The sequence below is a fragment of the Anas platyrhynchos genome, chromosome 2, assembly GCF_047663525.1.
Source record: "Anas platyrhynchos isolate ZD024472 breed Pekin duck chromosome 2, IASCAAS_PekinDuck_T2T, whole genome shotgun sequence".
NCBI lineage: Eukaryota > Metazoa > Chordata > Aves > Anseriformes > Anatidae > Anas > Anas platyrhynchos.
Window position 1 is genome coordinate 22,765,647 of NC_092588.1, and position 21,530 is coordinate 22,787,176.

Sequence of the window (21,530 nt, forward strand, 5' to 3'; positions counted from 1 at the left end):
TTTGCATTCTTTTTGTAATGGGAGAAGAGCAAATTTGCAGAGAATAAAATAATCTGGTCCTAGACTGTTGTTCTTCTGCCTTTATTCTCTTTTCATTTTGCTCATGACATGTGTAGTTTATGTTATCAGATACATAAAAACGTAAAAAATTATTGCAGTGGCTTATTTTGTAAGATGGAATTTTAAAAAGCAGTTGCCAAAAGCAGGCATTGTACAGTCTATTGCGGATACCACAGCATTTACTGTGTGTATCTTGCATTTTAAAAAATATTGTTCAAGTAAGTAACAAGTTTAGTAGCACCTAGAAAGCCACAAGAAATAATTGGTACAAAAGCTTTGCCTGCTTGCATTACATTTTCACCTACCACTTGACTGGTTCTGAGATCCCCTGCTATTTTTGGTATATGTAGGGCAGTCTTGTTATTCCACTGTCAAATGTAACATGAATCCCAAAATGTGTGGAGAATACACCATCCCTGCATTTCTTCGAAAGGGATGTGAATACCAGAACGAGCGAAAAGCCTCTGTTTTGATTCCCACCCTTCTGCAGAATCCCTCGCTGCCGTATTTAGGTTACTTGCTTGCAGTTCTCCTTGCAGACTGAATTTGAGGAAACTACCAATCCCGTTGCCAAAGCTTTGGGGGAAATATTTTATACGATTAATTCTTTAGTAGTTGTAGTGTATCAAATCAATTTTACTCACTTTGTCGTGAAAGCATGACCATCTTTCGTAAGTTTTTCTGACTGCCCTCCCCAACTTATACTTATCCCAAATGGGATATTCAGTTTTACTTTGTGTTTTCTGTTAACATTTAATCATGTTGGTGTTTCTAATTTTTAATTGCCCTGTTCAGAGAAAAATCTTTTGCAATCTAGCCGTGTATTATTTTTGGTCTGTTTCCTGAAGAAATGAGACTTCCACGATGGTGCTGTTTGTCCTGGTAACTTTGGAGCATTATTGTCCAAATCCGACTAAGGTGGAGGTGTTGAAGGAAGTTAATTTGCTGTAAGTTTCTTAAATAAAATGAAATAATTGGTGTCTGAGAAGAGGCACGCAGATTAATACCTGTGGTGAGGTGTGGGTTGTGGTCTGAGGCCTGCTTGTGGGTCAGTGCTCAACGCAGTAGCTTGGAAGCAGGGATAGATGGGGACACCTTACCGTCATGCACGGATGAAATGGGGTTATAGGGTGAGAGGCAGGGCAGAAGGGGGCACCTGCTGGTTTTTGTGACTCTCCCTGTATTGAACAGAAGCCAGTGAGGTGAGCCAGCCCAGCTTGCTCACCAAACATCTGCCTCCCCGTGCCGTGCCCTCAATCCCAGCTCACCCCACAGCTGCAAATTGGTAGAGCTCGTGGAAGGAAGCAGTCAGGAGCCTGAGGGTTTCACACAGTAGGACTGACCCTTTTGGCTACCTCCTGTCATTAGATCAGATTAAGTGTAAAACGAAGCTGTTTCCTTAATCTCTACCCTTTTTCAGACAGCTCCCCAAATCTACTGCTGTTTTATTATCAGCAAATCGAGACATCCTTTCTGTTCAGATTCGTCTGTGGTTTAGTTGCATCTCACCTGAACTAACTTCTTAATGCACAAATTCCCTTCTTTATGTAATGGTTTCCATATGTCTGCTGAATCAAATCTAAACTCACCATCTTTGGTTCGAGCTCCATTTTAATCCCATCTGCTTTTTTGTCCTTCTTTGAAACAAGAGAGATGTGAAAAGAAAGTGTTTTTTGTGTTTTTTTTTTTTTCTTGACTGTGCTCTCAATGCGAGTCAGTGGATGACATCCAGAAATGAGTTTCACTAGATGGAAGTTCAATTTTGGCTTTGTTAATTCTTTGAACAAAGAGCCGTAAATGCATTATTTCTTCTACTGTATCCAAACTTTGATTTTTTGACTGGTCCGCGCGTTGATTCTAGCTTTGATATAGAGGTATCTGTTTAACATTCATTTTTATTTTGGGAGAAATTAATGCATTAAAGGTGTTTTGCTTGTAGGTAGGAATGTCATATTATCCAGCCTGTGTGACTTCCATGTCAAACAAAATTCAGGCTTCAGGATGTTTTCTCGGAAAGGTCGTTGGAAAGGTGAGGAGCAGAGATGAAATGATATCATTTCGTGTTTACATTTATTATACAGTGCAGTAGTGGGTTGACCTACAGGAAAATAGATCCCTACATTTGAATTCCTTTGTAACTTCCTAAGTCAATTGTTAGTTCCTTCTGCTGGAGGGAATTTTAGCAAACCATGTAGAACTGGCAGCAATTTAGCTATTACTGTATTCTGGGTTTGAGGGCTTTTAACTATTTATATAGTGTGACACTGCAGCGCTAGTATTATAAGCAAGAGATCTAAAAAAAAAAAAATCTGAAATGAGTTTGTATCATTATCTCTGCTGGATGTTTTCTCAAAAAATTTCATCTAATGTGTTTTAGTTTTCTCAGAGGTTTCAACTAATCTGCATGTAATCTCTGTTGGAGAACACTGGTAATATTCCATGTAACTACCTTTTTGGTTTCCCCACCTTAACTGCCCTTTTCTGTTTGCCCACCTTTTTATAAGTCTATCCATGAACTTGTTTGTGCGTAAAATTTTCCTTCAGGCTACTGCTGACACAACTTGTTCTATTCTTATCTGTTTCTATGGCGTTTTATCCTTTATTGCTTGGTATTTTCTTACACAGTTGTCTATGGTTGTTATAGCAACAATAAATAGCAAATCTGTCAATTTTCAAGCAGCGTGGCTACTTTTTAAAATATTGTGGTATTAATTGCTAAGCAAGAGATGAAATATGTTCAGCATAGTTTAGCAAATTAATATGATTAAGTTAAATTACCTTTTTTTTTTTTTTTTGATGTTGCAGCGCCTAGACAAGGGGTTATGCACTGAGATGCTATTTGGGAGCATATTAATAGAATCCATTTGTGGGGAAAAAAAGAATCATTGAATTATTGAAACTTCTCATTTGCTATTGTTATGCTAATGGACAAGATCTGGTAAATGTTGTTAATTCTAGCAACATCCTCATCAGCCAGGCTAGTAGGTGTGTGGTTCCCAATTACCAGAGTTCCCTGTGTGATACAGACCATCAGATGGCGTAAGCACAAGCTCCCAGAATGGAAGACATTGGGACATATTAATGTCAAAACCAACAGAAGATTGTGTTTAAAGCAAGAGGGGTCAAAGAGGAATCCACAAGAATCCACACAACATACACAAAAATATCAAAATATCTCTATAAAAAACTGATGGGGCAAAGAGGAATGTGGTTTGAGTTCAAAATGGTTGAGGGCTGCAAGAAACCAATTCTTCTGCAAATGAGGGCTTAAAGTCAGAATCATTATGAGAGTGAAAACTATCAAATTAATTATTTTTAAAAATTAAAAGTTAAGCCCATTTTTTTATACAATATACTGTGTTGCAACTTTAAAATATCTCCTGATATGGTTGAAATTTTAAAAATATTTTGAAGCCATTATTTGTATCGATGGTGCCTTTAATAAAGCCTTTGGTGAATTTGACATTCACCTGTAACAATAATTTGCCAAAATAATTTTTTTCTCTAATACATTTCACTTTACATCGTGAATTCTCAGAAAGTATATGATATGTGTAATCTGAACTGTGTGCACATATGTGGATAGGATTAACTAGGAATATTATAATGAAATCCTTACCTTCTCAGCGGCGTCAAAAAAAACCTGCCATTGCCTTATCCATGTGCATAGCGTTCTTAAATTGTTAGTGTAACTTCTCTGATGATAGGATGCTGGGACATCTAGGCTTTGATTACGTTGTGATTTTAGACCATAAGAATGCAAGGTCTTCAGCTCTGTCAGCAGCAGTGCAAGTCTCGAAGACAGTAAATAGAAAAGGAGGTATAATTTTTCACCCATCCAAACCAGATCTGGCAGCTTTTTTCTTCTGGAAGAAGAGAATTAGCTAGTCGGTCCACTATTCGATATGTGTGGCAGTTCATCAAGGCAGTTTGCATTCAAACCCTAATAGCTTTTCTGAAGATAGTGGCTTAAAGCCAAAATCCATTTTTCTGTCACCTGTAGATTCTACATGGAAAATCATTCGAGCTTACAAATGGAAATATCCCTCTCTTTTATACAGATGGAAAGGGGAGAGGAGACCAGTGTTGGGAACTCCTTCAGTTATTGCATTTCTACAGTTCTTAAAATCTATCCCTGTATTTTAAAACCAGTTTTTAAACTACTTGATAAGGCACTGTAGTTGTGACATTTAATATGTTAACCTTTTAAAGATACTGATGCTTTTTTATTGCAGCCTTCTGCCCCATAAGGTGAATTTCATTAGCATCAACTCAAGAATGTGTAGTGTGTATTTGTTTTTTTCTGAGTAATTTTTCTTCAGTAGTAAGTCCTAATGTCTGCACCCAGATATGTGCAATAACTGTATCAAGAAGCAATCCATGTGTGTTGCTAAATTCATATTTAATACAGAAAGTCTAGGACAGATACGCAGTCTGTCTGACACTAACCCTGTGTCTTCCTGCGTTTGCACTCATACATATGCAGTAGATCTGTTGGTGATGAGGGAGTTGTTCACACCCTCTCTGTTCTTCAGGCTCTGAGCAATGACACTTAATAGGCGATCAGACCCATTAATTTGTACCTTGTGTGTGCTCAGTGTTATGTCTCTGAATACAGCATGCCATTCATACTGAGGGATAGATGTGCTGCGAGCAGAAAACCCAGTGATGCATTTTAAATAAATTGCAAGAGCATTTAATAACTCTAACATTTATATTTTTGTCTGTACTTTGGAAAAGCACTACCCTGAAGACGGTCTTGACAGTTGAACTGCTTTTACAAGGCAATGTAAATTGAAATCAGCTTTTAATTACTTCTGAAAGTGCAGTTGTGAAACATAATTTTATTCAAAGATGAGCCTGTGAACTGCATAATAGTTGACTGAATTGAGCACAGATTTTGTCTGAGTACTGACACCTTGCATTTGAGGAGTGCATTTGTCTGGCTCACATTTTCCTTATCCTTTTTATACAGTCTAGGAATGTGCTGGATGGATTGTTTGGCGTGAGTTGGAGCTTGATAGGAGCTCTTCAATATTTCCTGCCCTGATGGTTAGAGTTGGAAATAATGCAGACAAGGCCCTTGCTTTTACTTCAGTTTCCAAATTATGAATGCTAACCAGGTTTAAAACCTAGATTAGATTTCCAACAGTGTTTTTCAGGAGAAGGACTTAGATTTGAAGTTACAGCCATCTCAACTTCAAGAGCAGTACATGTAGTAAATTCGTTGTTGATGCACTATGTAATGAATAAGATTTTATTATTATATTCCTTTTTTTACTGATACTGTACAATTAATAATATTTTATGGCGTGTTTTTTTTTCCTTGACTGATTTTTTTTTTTTGAAACACAACCAAAATGTAGATAATCAGTAAAATGAATTGAAAAACAGCAGTGGGTAGAGAGGCCAGAAGGATTCTACTGAGACTGGGGTCACATCATACGGCCGGAGGGTTTGCAGAGCTTGTACCATTCCCTTGCTGTGGGCTGTATAATTGATGTAATTTGCTCCAGAGATGCGGAAGTGGAATAGTGAGTGCTATGAATTGGGACTGGGATTAATTGACAGTGTTGTCACAAAAGCTTCCACAGTACCTGTTTGCATTGAGGTTGGCTCTGTCTAATGTTTTTCCCTCATCGTAATAAACCACAACTATATCTGCAAACTGTAATCAAAAAAACCTGATTAAACAAACTAATGTTCTGCACTCTGTGGCAAAGCAAGTAGATCGAATGCTGTAGACTGTCCTAGGAGATAATACTGTGAAGGTAAGAAAGCTAATTTTTGGCTTAATCACATGAATGTTTGAGTCATAGACAAAATATTTGATAATAAAATATTTCTCTGGCAAGTGATTTTGGCAATTCTGGGACTCAGTAAGTGAATATGCCACTGAGTCATTTTATCTTGTTCAGTAAATAAACGAGGTTTCTACACTAATAATACAGCAAGCATCACACTTTTCACAGGGTGGATTGTGTTTTAGATAATCGAATTAGATTGTGTGTCAATGTTGAAATAGCCTGTGTTTCTTGTTCATTACAAAGATGGTGCTTTTTATTGTTATTTAATATTGCTCGTGTGTTTTGGTTCATGGGCCTTTTGATTCATGTGTTTTAATTATTATCTTGTTCTATCTTTTCATACTTTCAGGATATTTCTTAGTGTGTTGCTTGTAGTGAGAGTAGTGTACTACTTGTTTTTAAAGGATAAGACACTGTGTATTACTGAAAACCTGCAAGCTTAGTGGTGTTGTGTTATCGATTTCTGTATTTGTTAATTTATTTTAGATCTCTAATCTAGTCTGGACTAGAAGCAAGACAGCATCGAGTCTGTCTTTTAGTCTGACATTTAGTCCATTGGAATGTGGATTTCGCCAGGTTGGCTAAAGATTGTTTGATGCTCAGAGTTTTTTTAATTAAAATCGTGTTTCATAAAGGTAGGGCTGGTGCATTTCATCGAAAGAAAAACTGATTCTACTTCAGCGAGCCTGCTGAAACTGCGCAGCGTCTGGCCGATCTGTAGATAAGACTTCAGTGAAACAGCTGTGTTGTTAGGAAGAATTAGAGCGTCCCTTCAGCTTGTAAAGAGATTTCCAAAAATCTTCGGAGCTCTTGAAGATGTTAAGAAAGTTTCCTGACAGATTTTGATCGGTTTTCCTAGCACCAGAGCTGTCGTTGCAGGGCAGCGATGTGGGACTGGGCCTTGTTCCCCTGCTGCAGGGCCCTGTGCAGCATCCGCAGGCCCTGTGCCTGTGCCCCCCTCAGCTAGGTTTGGCTGTCCTCCTTTCCATCTCCCCTGTCCCCAGGGCATTAATCTGTGTATTTTTGTGGGGCAGGGGTCTCTTTTTCTCCCTGCTGTGACTAACAGCTGGGTTAAACTTCTCCTCTCAGCCCTGGCTTTGCCCAGTTGCTGCATTCAGCTTCGGCCCTTTCTGGTGTATCTCAGGCCTCTATCAAATGATGTCTCCCTTTCGCTGTCTGCTTGTTGTCTTCGCTGTATTTTCTTCCTTCCCATAGAGAAAAAGAAACGTGGCTGTTGTTGCCTATAAATTACCCTAAATTTCTGGACATAAGATTTTTCCTGTCCGTCTTGTACCCAAAGCGGTTGAAACTTATACGTTGTCAGACGTGACTGCTAGAATGCTTTCTGCATGAAATGAAAACCAGCAAACAGTGTGTCTATCATTTTTCCATTTATTAAAGATGATGTTACTTTCCTCGAACCCTTCTGAACAGGCTATTTCAAACCGAACTGAGCTTTCCTCCTTATAAAGAATATAACCGAGTCAGGGTTTGTCAGCAAACAAGACAAGAATTTGTGTGTGCATTTAGGGCTGGGGGGAGGCCGTCCTCCCACAGACTTTCCGTGTCAGGAAAACTTAGTTTTGCTATATCTGTTTTTGTTTTAGTTTGGGGCACGGACATTCTGTATTTCTAAGAGGTTTGAGATCCGCCTGGGTTGATCCACTAGGACACTGAGGTTTAAGGTTTAGTTTAAAATTCTTCAAGCCTCTTCCATTGCTCTTCACGTTAAACGTTTTTCTGTGTCTGGCTTTAACTTCGCATGTATGTATCCTGTGTGCCTTACAGCAATCCTGATTATTTAATGTGTTTAATTTCTTTTTCATGTCTTAAATATCTTAAATTTTCATATCTTAAATTGAATTGTTAAAGTAAAATAGCTTTAAATGATATCATCATGTATTTCAGGGATTTGCAGGTTTTAATGCTGTTTAATTCTTCTTAACTTCAGGACTTACTTATGTCATACTTTAATGCCTTTACTTCCAAATATAGTTTTGCATTTACAAAATATTGTAGCAAAAATGGGACTTCATATTTTATTATGTCTTTGCTACATTTGGGGGTCCTTAGCTAAATGAATTTTATTTTTTAAATGGTTCTGATCCCAAACCTTTTGTATCTCAGTAGTTAGTGCAATTTGCGTTTGCATGTAGATAAACAGAACTTCAGAAAAGATATAAAAATGTTGTTTTCTGAGCATTTTATAAGTAATCTTATCATGGAAGAATCAAATGTCAAGAGGCAGTGCCTTAGCTTGAAAAAACTTTGAAGTAACGTCTGCATTTTACAGCTGAATGATGATTGCAATTTGCTGAAATGGGATACGGAGTCCTTGTAGCCTTCAGTGCGCTGTGATGTACCTGCTGATAGCTGAGCTAATTATGAAGGACAACTAAAAGTGCTTGCCCTGGGTATCCACACATTAATATAAAATGCCACCTTGTAGGTGCTACATATCTAGTACATTAAAAAATCTAGCTGCAGAATTCATTTTTTGTTTTAAAACTTGATATCTATGTGGGTTATATTTGAAAAACTTTTTTTTTTTTAATTCCCCCCTACAATCAGAAAGAGACAGAGGGAGATCCTGTGTGCTTTTAGATCAGGTGTGGCAGCTGCTCTGCTATCAGCAGTGTGTGATATTTGTCACCCAGCTTAAATATCATCATAAATACCCAGATGGAGTTTTTTTTCCTAAGCTTTAGATTATTTACTCTGTTGGGAACTCCACTAAACATTTATAGTATATTTCATGGCTAACTGTAGCTTGAGATGCCTGATATAGAAAATCATAGTATTTAAAAAAAGAAAACCACTAAGGTCTCCCTCTAAGGCATTTCAAATGGTGATTTTTTTTGCTTGTGATACTCCAAAAGTCATTTTGAAAAATGTCTGTGATGGATGATGCAATTCTAGAGAGAGCGCAAAAGCAAATTAAAATATCGTGCTTCATGAGACTCAGTTGTAAGTGTATAATGTAAGAATACACTTTCTAAATGACAGAAGCAAGAGAGACTGGTAGGCTTTTTTTTTTTTTCTTTTATCTATCAGATAGTGAAGAATTGATCTCAAAGTTACCTATTAATAGATCTTTTATACCAGATTTTCTGGGATACATTGCTTGTTGTTTGTTTCCCTATGTTCAGGTTCTGTATTTATGTTGTTTTATCCCTTTTAGTGAAAATTCTTAACCCTCAACCACATGAACATCAGCGGCTTTAGTAGTAAAAACAATGTAAATGATATTTAAACTGCTTAGGATACGATAAAGCATAAACACATACTACATGACGAGTGTTGTCAGGGACTGTAAAATTGCAATATGCAAGAGTTTCAGTATCGTTTTTACACTGCTTTTCATGATGACTTGTGTTTTTCCTTAGATTTCAATTCCTGTAGTCAAGGTAGCTCATTAAAGTTTTAGGGTCCTAGATTTTTTTTTTCCCCTGAACTATTTTGCCATTACAATTGCAGAAATGCTTTGATTCCAGCTGCCTCCTCGTGACTCGGAAATAAAAAAGGAAGTAAAGAGACACCTCCCCCCTCCAAGGAATTATCATTTTAGGAATCTAATTTTTTATTGGTAGTTTAATGAAGGTTAAGGACCCAGCTCGTAATTCTTGAATTTTAGGATTGGCAGTACTTACTGTACTTAAAGGAAAAGCCCTGGGTAGTATGCAACAAAGGTATGCAAATGATAGCATGCACTAATGTTATAGAAAACTAATTTTTTATTGGTGGTGATTTGCTATTTCCATATAACTTTGTATGGAGCTGAGAAATGCTGGTGATAGTAACTGAGATTAAGCTTTGTGTTGTTAAAATGATACACAGTTTTAATGTATGAACAGAAAGGGTTCTAGTAGTAAAGACAGGAATTAATCATGGAACATTTATATGCAATTTTATTCCTAAAAGGACTTTTAAAAATTAATTGAAGCTGTCCCTGTTTAATTTTCTCATAATGTCATGTGCTTATTTTAACCCTCAAAATGCTTAAGGTAGTCCTGCAGAATAAAAGAAAATGATATATTAGGCTACTGGTTCTTCCCTCCCGTAAATTGTCAAAAACAGTGACAGTAAATTAAGTTCTTTTTTATATTTGTTATATTTTTTTATATAATCCCAAATTTTCTGTTTTGCATCAAAGATGCTCGTTTCTCAAACATACCGAAATAAATGCTCTTCCCTGTCCAAGTTTTTTTTTCTTGTGACTGATTTGCCTGTTCTAGCAACAACAGGCGTGCGGAGAGAGCAGCTCCGAGCTCTGATGTGTGGCTAGTGGGTGTTTCAAGTAGGTCATTGCCCGACAATGCTACTACCAGGTCAGTATGTTTTGATGTATATGCACAGCAGTTCTCCCCTTGTCACTGCACGGGAGCAGCTGACAGTAACTGTGGCATATTTCCTTGCATGTAGGAAAAAAAGCTATCCAAAAAAAAAAAAAAAACCAACCACATAAGTGAGCTTTTGGGTTTGGGGTATGAATTCAGAGACCAGAAAAATGATTTGGAGAGACCCACCTTTTATCTTTGTAATTTACTTTGAATTGCATCCTGACCCTAGCCTAACTTTTTACATTGGTAAAAAGGATTTTGAACTCACCAGTGGACCTCATTCCGAAAGAGAGAAGAAAGCTGCTCTGCAAAGGTAAAGGAACAGCTACAGCAGAGAGAGAGTTTCTCTTACCCGAGGCCACTAACAACACAAAACAATCCGAGGCATGCACTGGTTAAATCTTAGAAAGTGCTATAGGCAACCCACTTTTGCAATTGCCATAGAAAATTATTGTTGTTAGCCATTCTGTTGATAGTTCATATTGTAGGAATTACTAGCAGATGGGAAAATAGATGACTCAGAATACAGTATTAACAATCCATATTTTTTTAATCAAAGGCCTCTAATAAGGCATGTTGCATCTGTAAGATTCATTTAAGCAGTTGCTAGGAAGAATTTGTTTTTTCAAGTAAACACAACAAACTTGATACAGATTATTTTTTGATTGAATATCTATTTTCTTAACAATTTAGACCCTGAAAATACATTTGCTTGTTTTCGTTGCACCAGCTTAATGGCAGTATTCCATAATTTAGTTTGATAGAGTGGAGGTTTGTAATGGCAATTCATGCATTATGGAATTACTAATGAAATCTAATTTTATCATATTGAAAACATCACAGGCCCAGAGCTTTTATTTACCTCTGTTAGCTGTCAAGGGTGGATTAAGATTATAGTGTGCTACATCCACCAAAACTTTGGATTTCGCCCCCTGAAACGTTTGGATGGCTACGGATATGTGCTGGCCAAGACTAGTTAATGAATTCCAGACTCTTTCCCAGACCCCTTCGCTGCAGTTTGTGGTCTGCAGGCACCACCAAGTATCTCAGATACTTTTCCTTCCTCCTGACTCTTGTGCTGGGCACAGGTAGTCAGGATTTGTGTTGTGCTCCTTGACTTGATGACTTCTGAGAGTCCACTTTTGGTTGTACACCATCTCCTTCCTTCTCACCGTATTACCAGAGAGCTTTGGTATTTAGACAGCAACACATGTATGTTTTCCAATTGACCATTTTGACCTGAATCTTCATCAGTATGATTTGACCAGGATTGCAGACAGAATATGTAAGGTATGTTGTAGGTCCTCCTGCAGGCAGAAGCATTGACTGCAAGCAATTATTCTTTGCTGAAAATGCCAAACCAAATAAAGCTGGTCCATCTGGGTTGCAAGAAGTTAGACTGAAAAAAATAAAAATAAAATTTGTTGTACTTCTCTTGCTGGACTTCAGTTCTAAGAGATGATCACATTGGTATGGGAGGAGAAAATTCCTTCTGTGGCTTTGTTTGAAGACTTGTAATAACAATCAAACTACCTGAAGACAATATTGACCAGAATAAGAATGATTTTTTCAGAGAAAATCTTCCTCAGATGAAGTGGTAAAACTGCACTGCAATCCAGCTACCTTGCATTATACCACTGGATTAGTTTTTCTTTAGCTACAGCACTCATGACCACTTCTTAAAAACCCAGATAATGGTTCTGAATCCGTTCTGCTGCTTTTTGAGTTCTGCACGTAGCCTTTCTTGGAAAACTGACCCAGTTATGAATCAGTTGAAGAGTGAGCCAGGAAGAGACAGACAATTGGTGTCCTACTTTCTAAAATCTTAAGATGAGGTACACCAGGTTTCCACATTTCTGTCTTCTAAGAGGAGAGTGCACAGTGTGTGGTGGTGTTGTGCGACTGAAAACAACAATTTTAGCAACTGAAAACAATAACTCTAAACTTCTAGCTGGTCTCTTTGTAGGCAGTCAGCATCCTTTAATCGAGTTTCACTGGGGCTTCTTTGGATGGGATGGTGTCTTGAGAATCTTTTAGCTTGTGGAAGAAATTGTTCAATGTTATCTGGCTTTGTTTTGTATCTTTCTCCTTGCCTCCGTTACACATTTTAAGTTCCTTTAGCTAAGAAATACGCCTTATAGGAGAAAAAGATTTTTTTTCTCTACACACCTAGTTTTTCTACTGGAAGTCTGAGTATATGTAGCTAGTCTAAAAGAGTCAGTGTATAAAACAGATGCACACAGCTTTTCTGAATATTATGTATTTATGTATTGTTGTATGTAATGGATAGGTTCATGGTGCTCTAAGTCTCGGCTGGGACTGTTGCTTTCCCAAAGTGATTCCCAGGTGATACGAAGGGTCCCAGTGAAGGCAGATGCTCCGTTTGCCTTCCAGAAGCTCCATTCGCTGAAGGCTGCCCCTGTAACAACAAACTACACGGGGAAATCAGTTCTGGTTGCTTAAATTGCAGGCTGATTGCAGGTGGAAGTAAACGGGAGTGCCAAGCTCCATCGCTTTAAGAAATCGAATCAAAATATTCATCATGCAGGGGAATAAATTGCATAGGGATAATTACGTTTCCTGTTTGAGAGTTGTTTCTGCGCATCTCATTTAACGTTTGCTGTTGCATTCAGTGTTTGCTGTTTTGCAAGCTTTCGGGTTCAGGAGGTAATATCCATAACACAGAAGTCAAGAAAAAATATTCTGCAATTTGCTGAAGAGACGTAGACGTGCGTGCACACAAACACACACATCCCAAAATGAGCTGCAGCTTTTAGATGAGATTAAGTGGTTTTCTATGGTACGTAGAGCTCTCTGACCGCTCCTGTCTAATCCAGCATCTGAAGCCAGATAGATGAGATTCATAACTCTGTTTTCAGATCCTTCATTTCCCTGTTTTCTGTCATTTGCTTCCTCTGAGTGTCCCAAGCTTCATCCGTTTATACAGATGAGGACTGCAGTTCCCTGGGTCCCCTGGGTGACGTGACTGAGATCACTCTGCACAATTCTCATTCTCTGGATTTAAAAATTCATTCTCTTCGTATTTTAATTTCCAGCCCAGCTGTCTGTGATCCTTAAAGATTATTTAATTCTGTTTGCTGGCTCTGCTTCCTGACTGAAATTTAAATAAAAGCGTACCCGTCATATTCCTCTCTGACAATTTATTTTAAAAAAATATGTATGTCTTTCAGCACAGAATAATTATGTGATCACATGAATTCGAGTCTACTGCGTGCAGTGCAAGCCTGATGTCTACAGCAGTGATTCAGAGGGAGTAAGTGGCTGACCCCGACCAGACAGGAGACTTCATCAGTGACACTTGTCACAAACACACGAGTGGTTATTGATGATGCTTTCCTTACTCCATTTGCTAGTCCATGAAGCTACATATCATAGAATCGTAGACTTTTTCCTCCCAGACATGCTAAAAACCATGGTTTTATTGCGTCTCATCTGTGCTGATTGCAGTCGGTTAGAGGGGAATCAGTGCCGTTACGTCCTCTTATAATACTGCAAGTTCCTCTGACACCTCACTTCTTTAAAGAATATCCTCACTGAAAAGTGTCTGTAATGTGCTGGTTGCATTTACCAAGTGGCTAAAAAAGAGAACTTTTTTTAATCTCTTCTTTCTCTGAAAGTGGAAAGGTGTTTTCCTGTAAGTGTCTTGGTGACCAAGAAATTATGATTCCTTTCTCCTGTCCTTCCTTGCATTTATCAGGTGGGAGAAGAGTAGTAAACCAGATTGTTTAATTATGTGGGTATTTAATTATTTGGGAGGCAACTCCTTCCCTCCTAAGAAGCGAAAGGTGCCATTTGTCCTTGCGATGATGAGCTGCTGAGCACATCTGGGGTGTCCGAAGCTGCTGCTGGTCTGAGGATCTTTGGTCCTGGAAGAGATTTTGACTTCTGGCTTTTAATTCTCTCTTTCATAGGAATCTTATAGTTTAAACAACACTGAATGAAAACGGGTGTCTTTTCCTCTGTGTTTTCGTATGATCTTCTGGGCTCCACTCCCTGTGGATTATGACTTGAAGTTATTTGTTTACTACGCACACCGTCGTGTATTGGTGGAAGTCATAGCACCGGGGTTTGGACCGTATGTAGCAATATGTGCTGCTAATTTACATGCCTCAGAAGCTGATAAAAATAAAGATCAAAAGTAGCATTTCATTTCTCAGGGAAAGCAGATCAGACGGTGTTGATGGAAGACTGCCCTAGATTCATAAACGAAGCATTGACTCATTAGTAGGTTGATTCAGAAAACGTTGTCTTTTTTTCCTCTGCGTTAGGTGGTGTGCTTGTTTGCAATGCCAGCATATTTGCAAACAAAATATAGACTGCCTCTTTCCTGGGGTGAACTTCTGTGCTGTTTGCAATCCGTTGATGTGTGCCACACTGATCGCTGACTGAAGAGTAATTGGCACATAGGCAATGCTGACAAGAGAGAGGAATGCAGAGGCACTCCACTTGCTTAGGAAAAAAAACACACAGGCTAACCAAAGGAAGATATTTCAAATGTAGATCCTGCCCTGTGAGAGCAGATGGGGCAGTGACACCCGACGTGCCCTGGTACCTGCCGAGATCCCAGCCTTTACTTGCAGCAGCCAGGTGGCCAGAGGAGGGATTTACTGGTGTATGACCCATTGCACTTAATGAATGAAATGTAATGAACTCATGAACACTGGGAGAAAAGAGAACGGGCAAGGTAACTCCCTCCCACGAATTCAGAAGGTTGCTTTGTGCATTATTTAACCACTGGCAGTGGTCTGTAGAGGAACACAGGTGTCTTCTCATTCTTATCAGAAACCTCCAAACCTGCCAGGCTATTCCTTCCAGCAGTTCTCTATGTCTTAAGGTTCCTATGGGAGGCTGAATTCAGTGAAGAAGTATTTGATTAATCAGTATAATGTATGTATGTGAATATCATCTTGTACAGCATGGCATGCATTTTTTTCAACCCAAGGAGTTTAACTCTAGGCCTATGTCTATTCACAGTTTATTTACAAGGTATGCGAAGCGTTTGCTGCTTTTTCTTTTTATTAACTCTACTGCATATGTGTGTGTTTTCATATGCTGTTAAATTACTTACTGTGGAGCATACTCAGGCTTCTTCTGACTGCATAAACAGTGATATAGGTATGTACACACACAGTATGAAAAATGACATTGCAACTGTAAATTAAAAGGTTATGAAAAGCAGTTTTCATTTTTATTGTAACACGGTTTTAACCTATTTTGTCTTTTTGTTTGTTTGCCTGTTTGGTTCTTTTACAGTTAAAGAATCTAAGTTTAGAAGAATTACAGATGAGACTAAAGGCTTTGGACCCTATGATGGAACGAGAAATTGAAGAGCTTCGTCAGAGGTACACTGCAAAGAGGCAGCCTATCCTAGATGCAATGGATGCCAAGAAGCGGAGACAACAAAATTTCTGAGTTTGTCTTACTTTCAGAGATAATGCTACGAGTCAATGTGGACACTGGTAACTTTATAAGTCTGAAGGAATTTTATTATGAGAGTTTTAAAAATCCAATCTTTTTCAATTTTCCTTCACAACTGATGACAATTGGAGCAGTGAAAGAACACGTGGTGTTCTCCAAAGGCAGTGAAACACATTACCACTCGCTATGTTTTCAACCGTTTAATGTAATAGAAGTTTAATCTGTTACTTCCCAATCTTTTTCAGGTGTATCGTGGTAACTTTGTGTTGTACATTAGGAGTTGTGTTTTGGAGCACCTGGAACTATTTCTTGATTGTGCAACACTACAGAGCCTTATGTTGCAATATATTTTCCTCCCACTTAGTAGCATATTTATTATGTAATCTTTGGTTATCCTATTTATTTTATGCCTGTTTTCTTTTTATTAGGAAATGTTAGGATAATATTGTGGAGAGCAGAGCCAGATAAGATAAAATTAGTATTGTAGTGTAATGAAAAGAAGCTCACCACCATATTGTCTTTTAAAACTCCAGTTTCAGCAGTCATCCCAATTCAGGACAGCACTCGAACATGTGTCCAGTCCATTCCTATCAGTACAACTTTAAGCGTAAGCTAAATAATAAGCACATGTTTTTCTGTTCTGAATCAGGGATTGTAGCTGTAGTTGAGCAATACAATTGCTACACTCAAGACCATTCTTTTAACTAATATTTCTATCATTTTTACGCACACCGAACGATCTCTCACTAAACAAGAAAACAAGTGCCTAATTGGTTTTGATTTTTCTATTGTTCAGGAGAAGCAATGCTTGCAGTCACTCCTGCAGTGTAAATTTTCAATTGCTATCGCAATTCTGACCAGTATAAACCCCTGTTTTGCACCGTAGTTTTATAATGAAGTAACAGCTACACTTTCTGGATATGTGGGATTATTATTGTTTGTTTTGGTTCATTTAATTTTATAGCACTATTTTGAGGGGAGAGGGGAGTTGTTAGTGGTTTGGGTTTGGTTTGGTTTCACATTATAGACATTAAGGGATAGTAATTTAAAAGCCAAAGAAAATCAATTGAATACTTACAGTAAGTACTGAAAAGAAGCAACGTCTTGCAGTCCTCTGAGGGTTCTGTCCTGCAGTCACGGAACATGCAAAATTCCTATAGTCTTCTGTGGTAGATTTTGGGGAATCGGAAATGCAGGACCAAGCTCTTAATACCTTTTTACAACTTCTTCTGTCTGATTTATATCGTGTGATCTCTAGTAGGTAGAATTTACAACGTTGCAAGAACTATTTCAGACTTAGCCGAAAATGTGATCCACTTTCCGAACAATCTACTGTGTTCTCTATTGCAATCTTTACAATTGTTGCCTTTTGTGTAATTAACTTTACTGTGATAGTCATACTTTTTTAAACAGTACAGCGGAAAAGACCTTTACTTTCAACCTCCAGCTGTTAAACTTTTAATGGTGACTACTGTACGGGCATCTTCTGTTGAATGTTTTCTGGAAGTTAGTAATCATCTCATACCTCTTAACATTTACTGTCATCATCTGTGGACCATTTAGACAGAACAGTGCAGATTTTGGAAATGGTGCATTAGATCACAAAGCTTATGCAAAAGGAAAACAATAGATACTACAAGATCAGCATATTACAGCCGTGCTGGGACCAGTATTTGGTTTGAGCTGTATCACAGCCATTGTTGTCACTGTCATTCTGTGTGTGTGTGTTGGCGTGCATGCCACGCTCTTAATTTGTAAACCCTAGAGTCAAATAAATTTTAATTGTGATTGTTAGAACATCCTTACCCTCAACTCTTTTTATATTTCTTGAAATAAAGACTGTCCCTTATGAAGAAGCAAGAGCACAGAAGATCCATAAAAATTCCTTTAGGCAAGATAAATGCACCTTGTATTCTTATGCCTCACATTTATACAATGAAATGATATAAAGTAAAAAAAATAGAATAATAATTTCATCATATCATTAGATTATAATCATAATGCAGGAAAAAAATAACAGCAGCAACCCCCTCATTTGTGTGGTTCTTATTTATTTAAAACTTGTTAATTCTTCAACTTTCTGGTGTGTGTGTGTATACATATATACATACAGACACGCATCCATATATAAGCAGAAATCTGGAACAGGAAGATTTAAACTATCAGGAGAGGAACCTCACCTGCCTTTTGTTGGTGTGCCTTTTAAGCAAAGTGTCATTGTCCAGACACTCTTGCTTGCATCATTAGCGGCTTTCTTTCCCCTTATTCTCTGAAACTTTTCCCAGCAAGAAAGGGCTTTGATTTTGAATAATGTCTTTACAGTGTAATGTATAATGTAATATAATGATCACAATTTTCATATTTTGTGTATTCTGAAAGCTTTTTAATGCAGTGCGCTAAATATGAATTAACTGTCCAGCAGGGCTCCAATAAAAGGCCATTTTAGACTAGAGGTGTTGCAGTCTGACATCTGAAAGGTATCAGAAGATAAAGGACGTCCTCTCTTCACTCCTGATCTGTCTGCGTAGAAACAATTTGTGTCAACTTTGTGCACTTGCATACACACATGCAGGAGAAAAATCTGAAAGCCATGGAAAAATAAATAAAATAAAAAAAGAAAGAAACAAGCCACTTAAATGTAAAAAAAAAAATAACTTTTGAGACACTGTAACCTGGGTAGATATAGGAAGCTTGTGACCAAAGAACACTTCCACCAATGAATACGAAATTATTGATGTTGCCCTTCTGGGATGTGCACACTGCAGTCAGTGTCAAAGCTGTCTTTGGCTTCAGAGGCCAGAATATCAGGCTCAGAATGATGTGCAAGCATAATATATAGAAATAGGTTTCATATGAAGAGATAGACACAACTTATTTTTTCTTCCTTCTGTTCATACAAATGAATCAAATCATCCATCTTGATAGCTACACATCTCTGCTGGAGGGTGAGCATCTTCCTAAAGGAAAGCAGATAGCACAATAAACAGGACATTTTAAAAGCAGGACTTGGAGGAAATCTGGTAGAACTACTGACAAGTTAACCTTCAGTGAGATTTTAATTGAGCGATTTCTTGTTTGTTTCTGACTTTGTTTAGGTTTAGGAAGGAAAAAAAAAAAAGAAAAAAAAAGAAGAATATTTACTTACTACTAAACATTTGTAATAAAGGCTAATTTTTCATGTATAACGTTGTCTTGTTGTTCATTCTAACTGAAGGTAACGTTAGTGGTAACCGTTAATGTTCATTTACGTAGCCATCTCTCATACTTCTGTTTCCTTTCTATATTATTCACGGTGTACCTCCACTATACTCACAGAAAACCCCATCTCTCAAAGTCAGCTCTGGAAAGGATTTTTCCAGCTCCAGACATTGCTGAAAAGTCTAGGAGGATCTCAGTGGAAGAGCATTAGGCCAATCTAAGGACAGAAATCCTCAGTTGTTCGTGGAGGTGTCTCTCTGCCATCTCCACATCCTAATGGCCTAATCCAGAGAGACTCCAATATGTTGGAGGTATTTGTAGATGTCCTTTACTTGGAGGTTTGATTTTCTAGGGTAATGAGAATAGTAGCTGATGAACAGTTTTTTAACTGGGGAAAGCTACAACATTCAATAACTCAATTTTGATTCCATACCCTATGTCTTTTCTGATTTTTTTCTTTAGTTATTCTTCTCTGAGAATTTGCCCAAAAAGACCCTTTAGTATAAGGGACTCGTGAATAAAACTCCTTAGACAGCCACACTATCTTTGAAGTGACAAAATTCTACTGCTAATCTTAATTAATCTGGTGGTTATTGGATATTATAGTTGTTGATCCACAGTAAATACTAGCTTGCCTGTATTTGCCCAGGTCTATTCAGAGGGGAGCATACAGTGGCTCAGGCTGTGTCCATCTGCACGGTGTTGAACTTCCAAATACAGGAGTGGCTGATGATAAATGAATCAATGCACAGGTCCACGAGATAGCATTGGTCACTATTAACAGGCATTGGTGCTTCTAAGTGGAATGTATTCTGTCCAAACCCTGTACAGCACTTCGTGTGCACGCTGTTTTATCAAATGATGAAGGTTGCATTTTCTTTTTTTAATTGTATTCCTGGTTATAAAACTAATTAAAAAGACCTTATAACACGTGGAAGCCTTTATTTCTTTGCATTTGTAAATATTCAGGGCTCCGTCTTACTGTGGTGTTTCTTTCTGTACTTCAGAAGGCAAAATGGGTGTTATCTAATGTACAGCGAGTCGGGAAATTGGTTTAGGGCATTTTGTGTGCCAGGCTGTGGTGTGACAGTGTTACGTCTGCTATTGCCAATGAAAGCCTTGGAGGGGACAAGTCCTGGCTAGCAGGTGATGTTTCCTGCAAGTGCTTTGTACCAGGTGTTGTAGCATTGCAATCCTCTTTGGGAAAGGCAAAATTTCAGCGATGGCCCAGTGTAAGGGCATTATGTTGTACACAGCGATTTGCCCCGTTAAGTTTGTTGTAAAATACATTTTCTTCACAAACCTGTTTTCTTTTTATTGTTTTAGTGTATTCCACATGGAAAGGGACTCCTATTTACATGGTGTGCCTCATCTGTTTCTTGTTTTCCTTTGTTAAGAGTACTTAAAGAATACTCATTAATTCCTCCTGGTTTGCTTCTCCCCTTCCCCCTGCTCAGGAAGACAAGTGTGGGTGTTACTGTTCTTGGGATGTTGTCCCACCAATGCCAGCAACAACATTTATTCTTTTCCTTACTGACCAGAGATCATTGAAGCTAAGTCTCAGCTGCCCTAATTTCCCATTATGAAAATGTGGTGTGTTCAGATCCTAATCAAGACTCTTTTTTTAAGAGTATTTGTTAGTCCCAGGCTGAATAGGCACTAAGTGCTTCTTTCCATTGTTTGCTTTACAAATTCCTCTGTGTAGACTCATTGTTAGTTTCTTCAAGCCTTAGAGAGTCTTCCAGGTTAGAGGAGATAACTCGATTTGTCATAAAAACGGGAAGAAAAAAAATTATTTGGGGACAGAAGAAAAAGCATATGGCATTTGTACCTGGCCAGGTTTCTTCCAAGGCTAACTATGGATGTCAGGAAAAAGAAAACATTGGCTGACATCAGCATCTACGTAACTTGCTGCTCCACATCAGTGTTTCACATCTGACTTACTTCCATTAATGCTTGTTGTTTTTTTGTGTCTGTGTTTTGTTATCCAGTTGCCACTTGTACAGATAGTGTTGTTTTTTGGTTTTAATTCATAAATGAAAACACGCCATAACGATGGCAAGTAAATAAACCGTGGGGGGAAACAAAACAGAAAAACAATTGAAGGCACTGAAGGGATGGTTCTTGCTCTTCCTTTCTTTCTCTCTCTCTGTGTTCAAACCCAATGCCCGTGGTCAGGGACGCCTTGTAGGAGCCAGCTCACCATCCTAGGGTCAGGGCCCTGCTGTGGTGGCAAGTGGCTTTTGGTGCAATTTTGGTGGCCGGGCTTCAACCTGGCCTGGGTGCAGATGTTGGTATGCCCACACGATTGTCAAAGGTGTTAGAAAATGATGTTTAATCTTTGGAAAGGGAAAAGTTCCTTGTGAATCAAGTACGGATCAATTCCTTACCCTACCCTACAACGTGTTTCTCTCCCAGAGGGAAACACAGCCCCCTAATCACGTTTCTCCCCTCAAAGACAATATTTGGAGCTGCCCGGTGTAATCGATGTGACCCTTCTCTCTCTGTACACAGGTGTGCACACACACACACACACACACAAACACACACCCTCTGCCCCCAGCTCATTCCTTCGCTCGCTTCTGGTCACTCCACGTCTCTGGCCCTTGGATATTTACGGCTCGACGCCTTTCCCTCTTGAGATTTTTCTGCTGCTTTGCACTCCCCCTGGACTTCCAAAGCCTGC

The 21,530-nt window shown here is 38.4% G+C and overlaps 1 protein-coding gene across 1 annotated transcript in view; it reads left to right on the plus strand.

Moving 5' to 3' along the window:
- Positions 1-19,776, plus strand: part of STK3 (serine/threonine kinase 3) — a 138,205-nt gene extending 118,429 nt beyond the window's left edge. The window contains exon 11 of the mRNA XM_038173783.2: positions 15,482-19,776. Within this exon, the coding sequence (XP_038029711.1) occupies positions 15,482-15,640 (159 nt within the window). The 3' untranslated portion in view covers positions 15,641-19,776. The remainder of the gene's footprint in view (positions 1-15,481) is intronic.
- Positions 19,777-21,530: the final 1,754 nt, after the last annotated feature.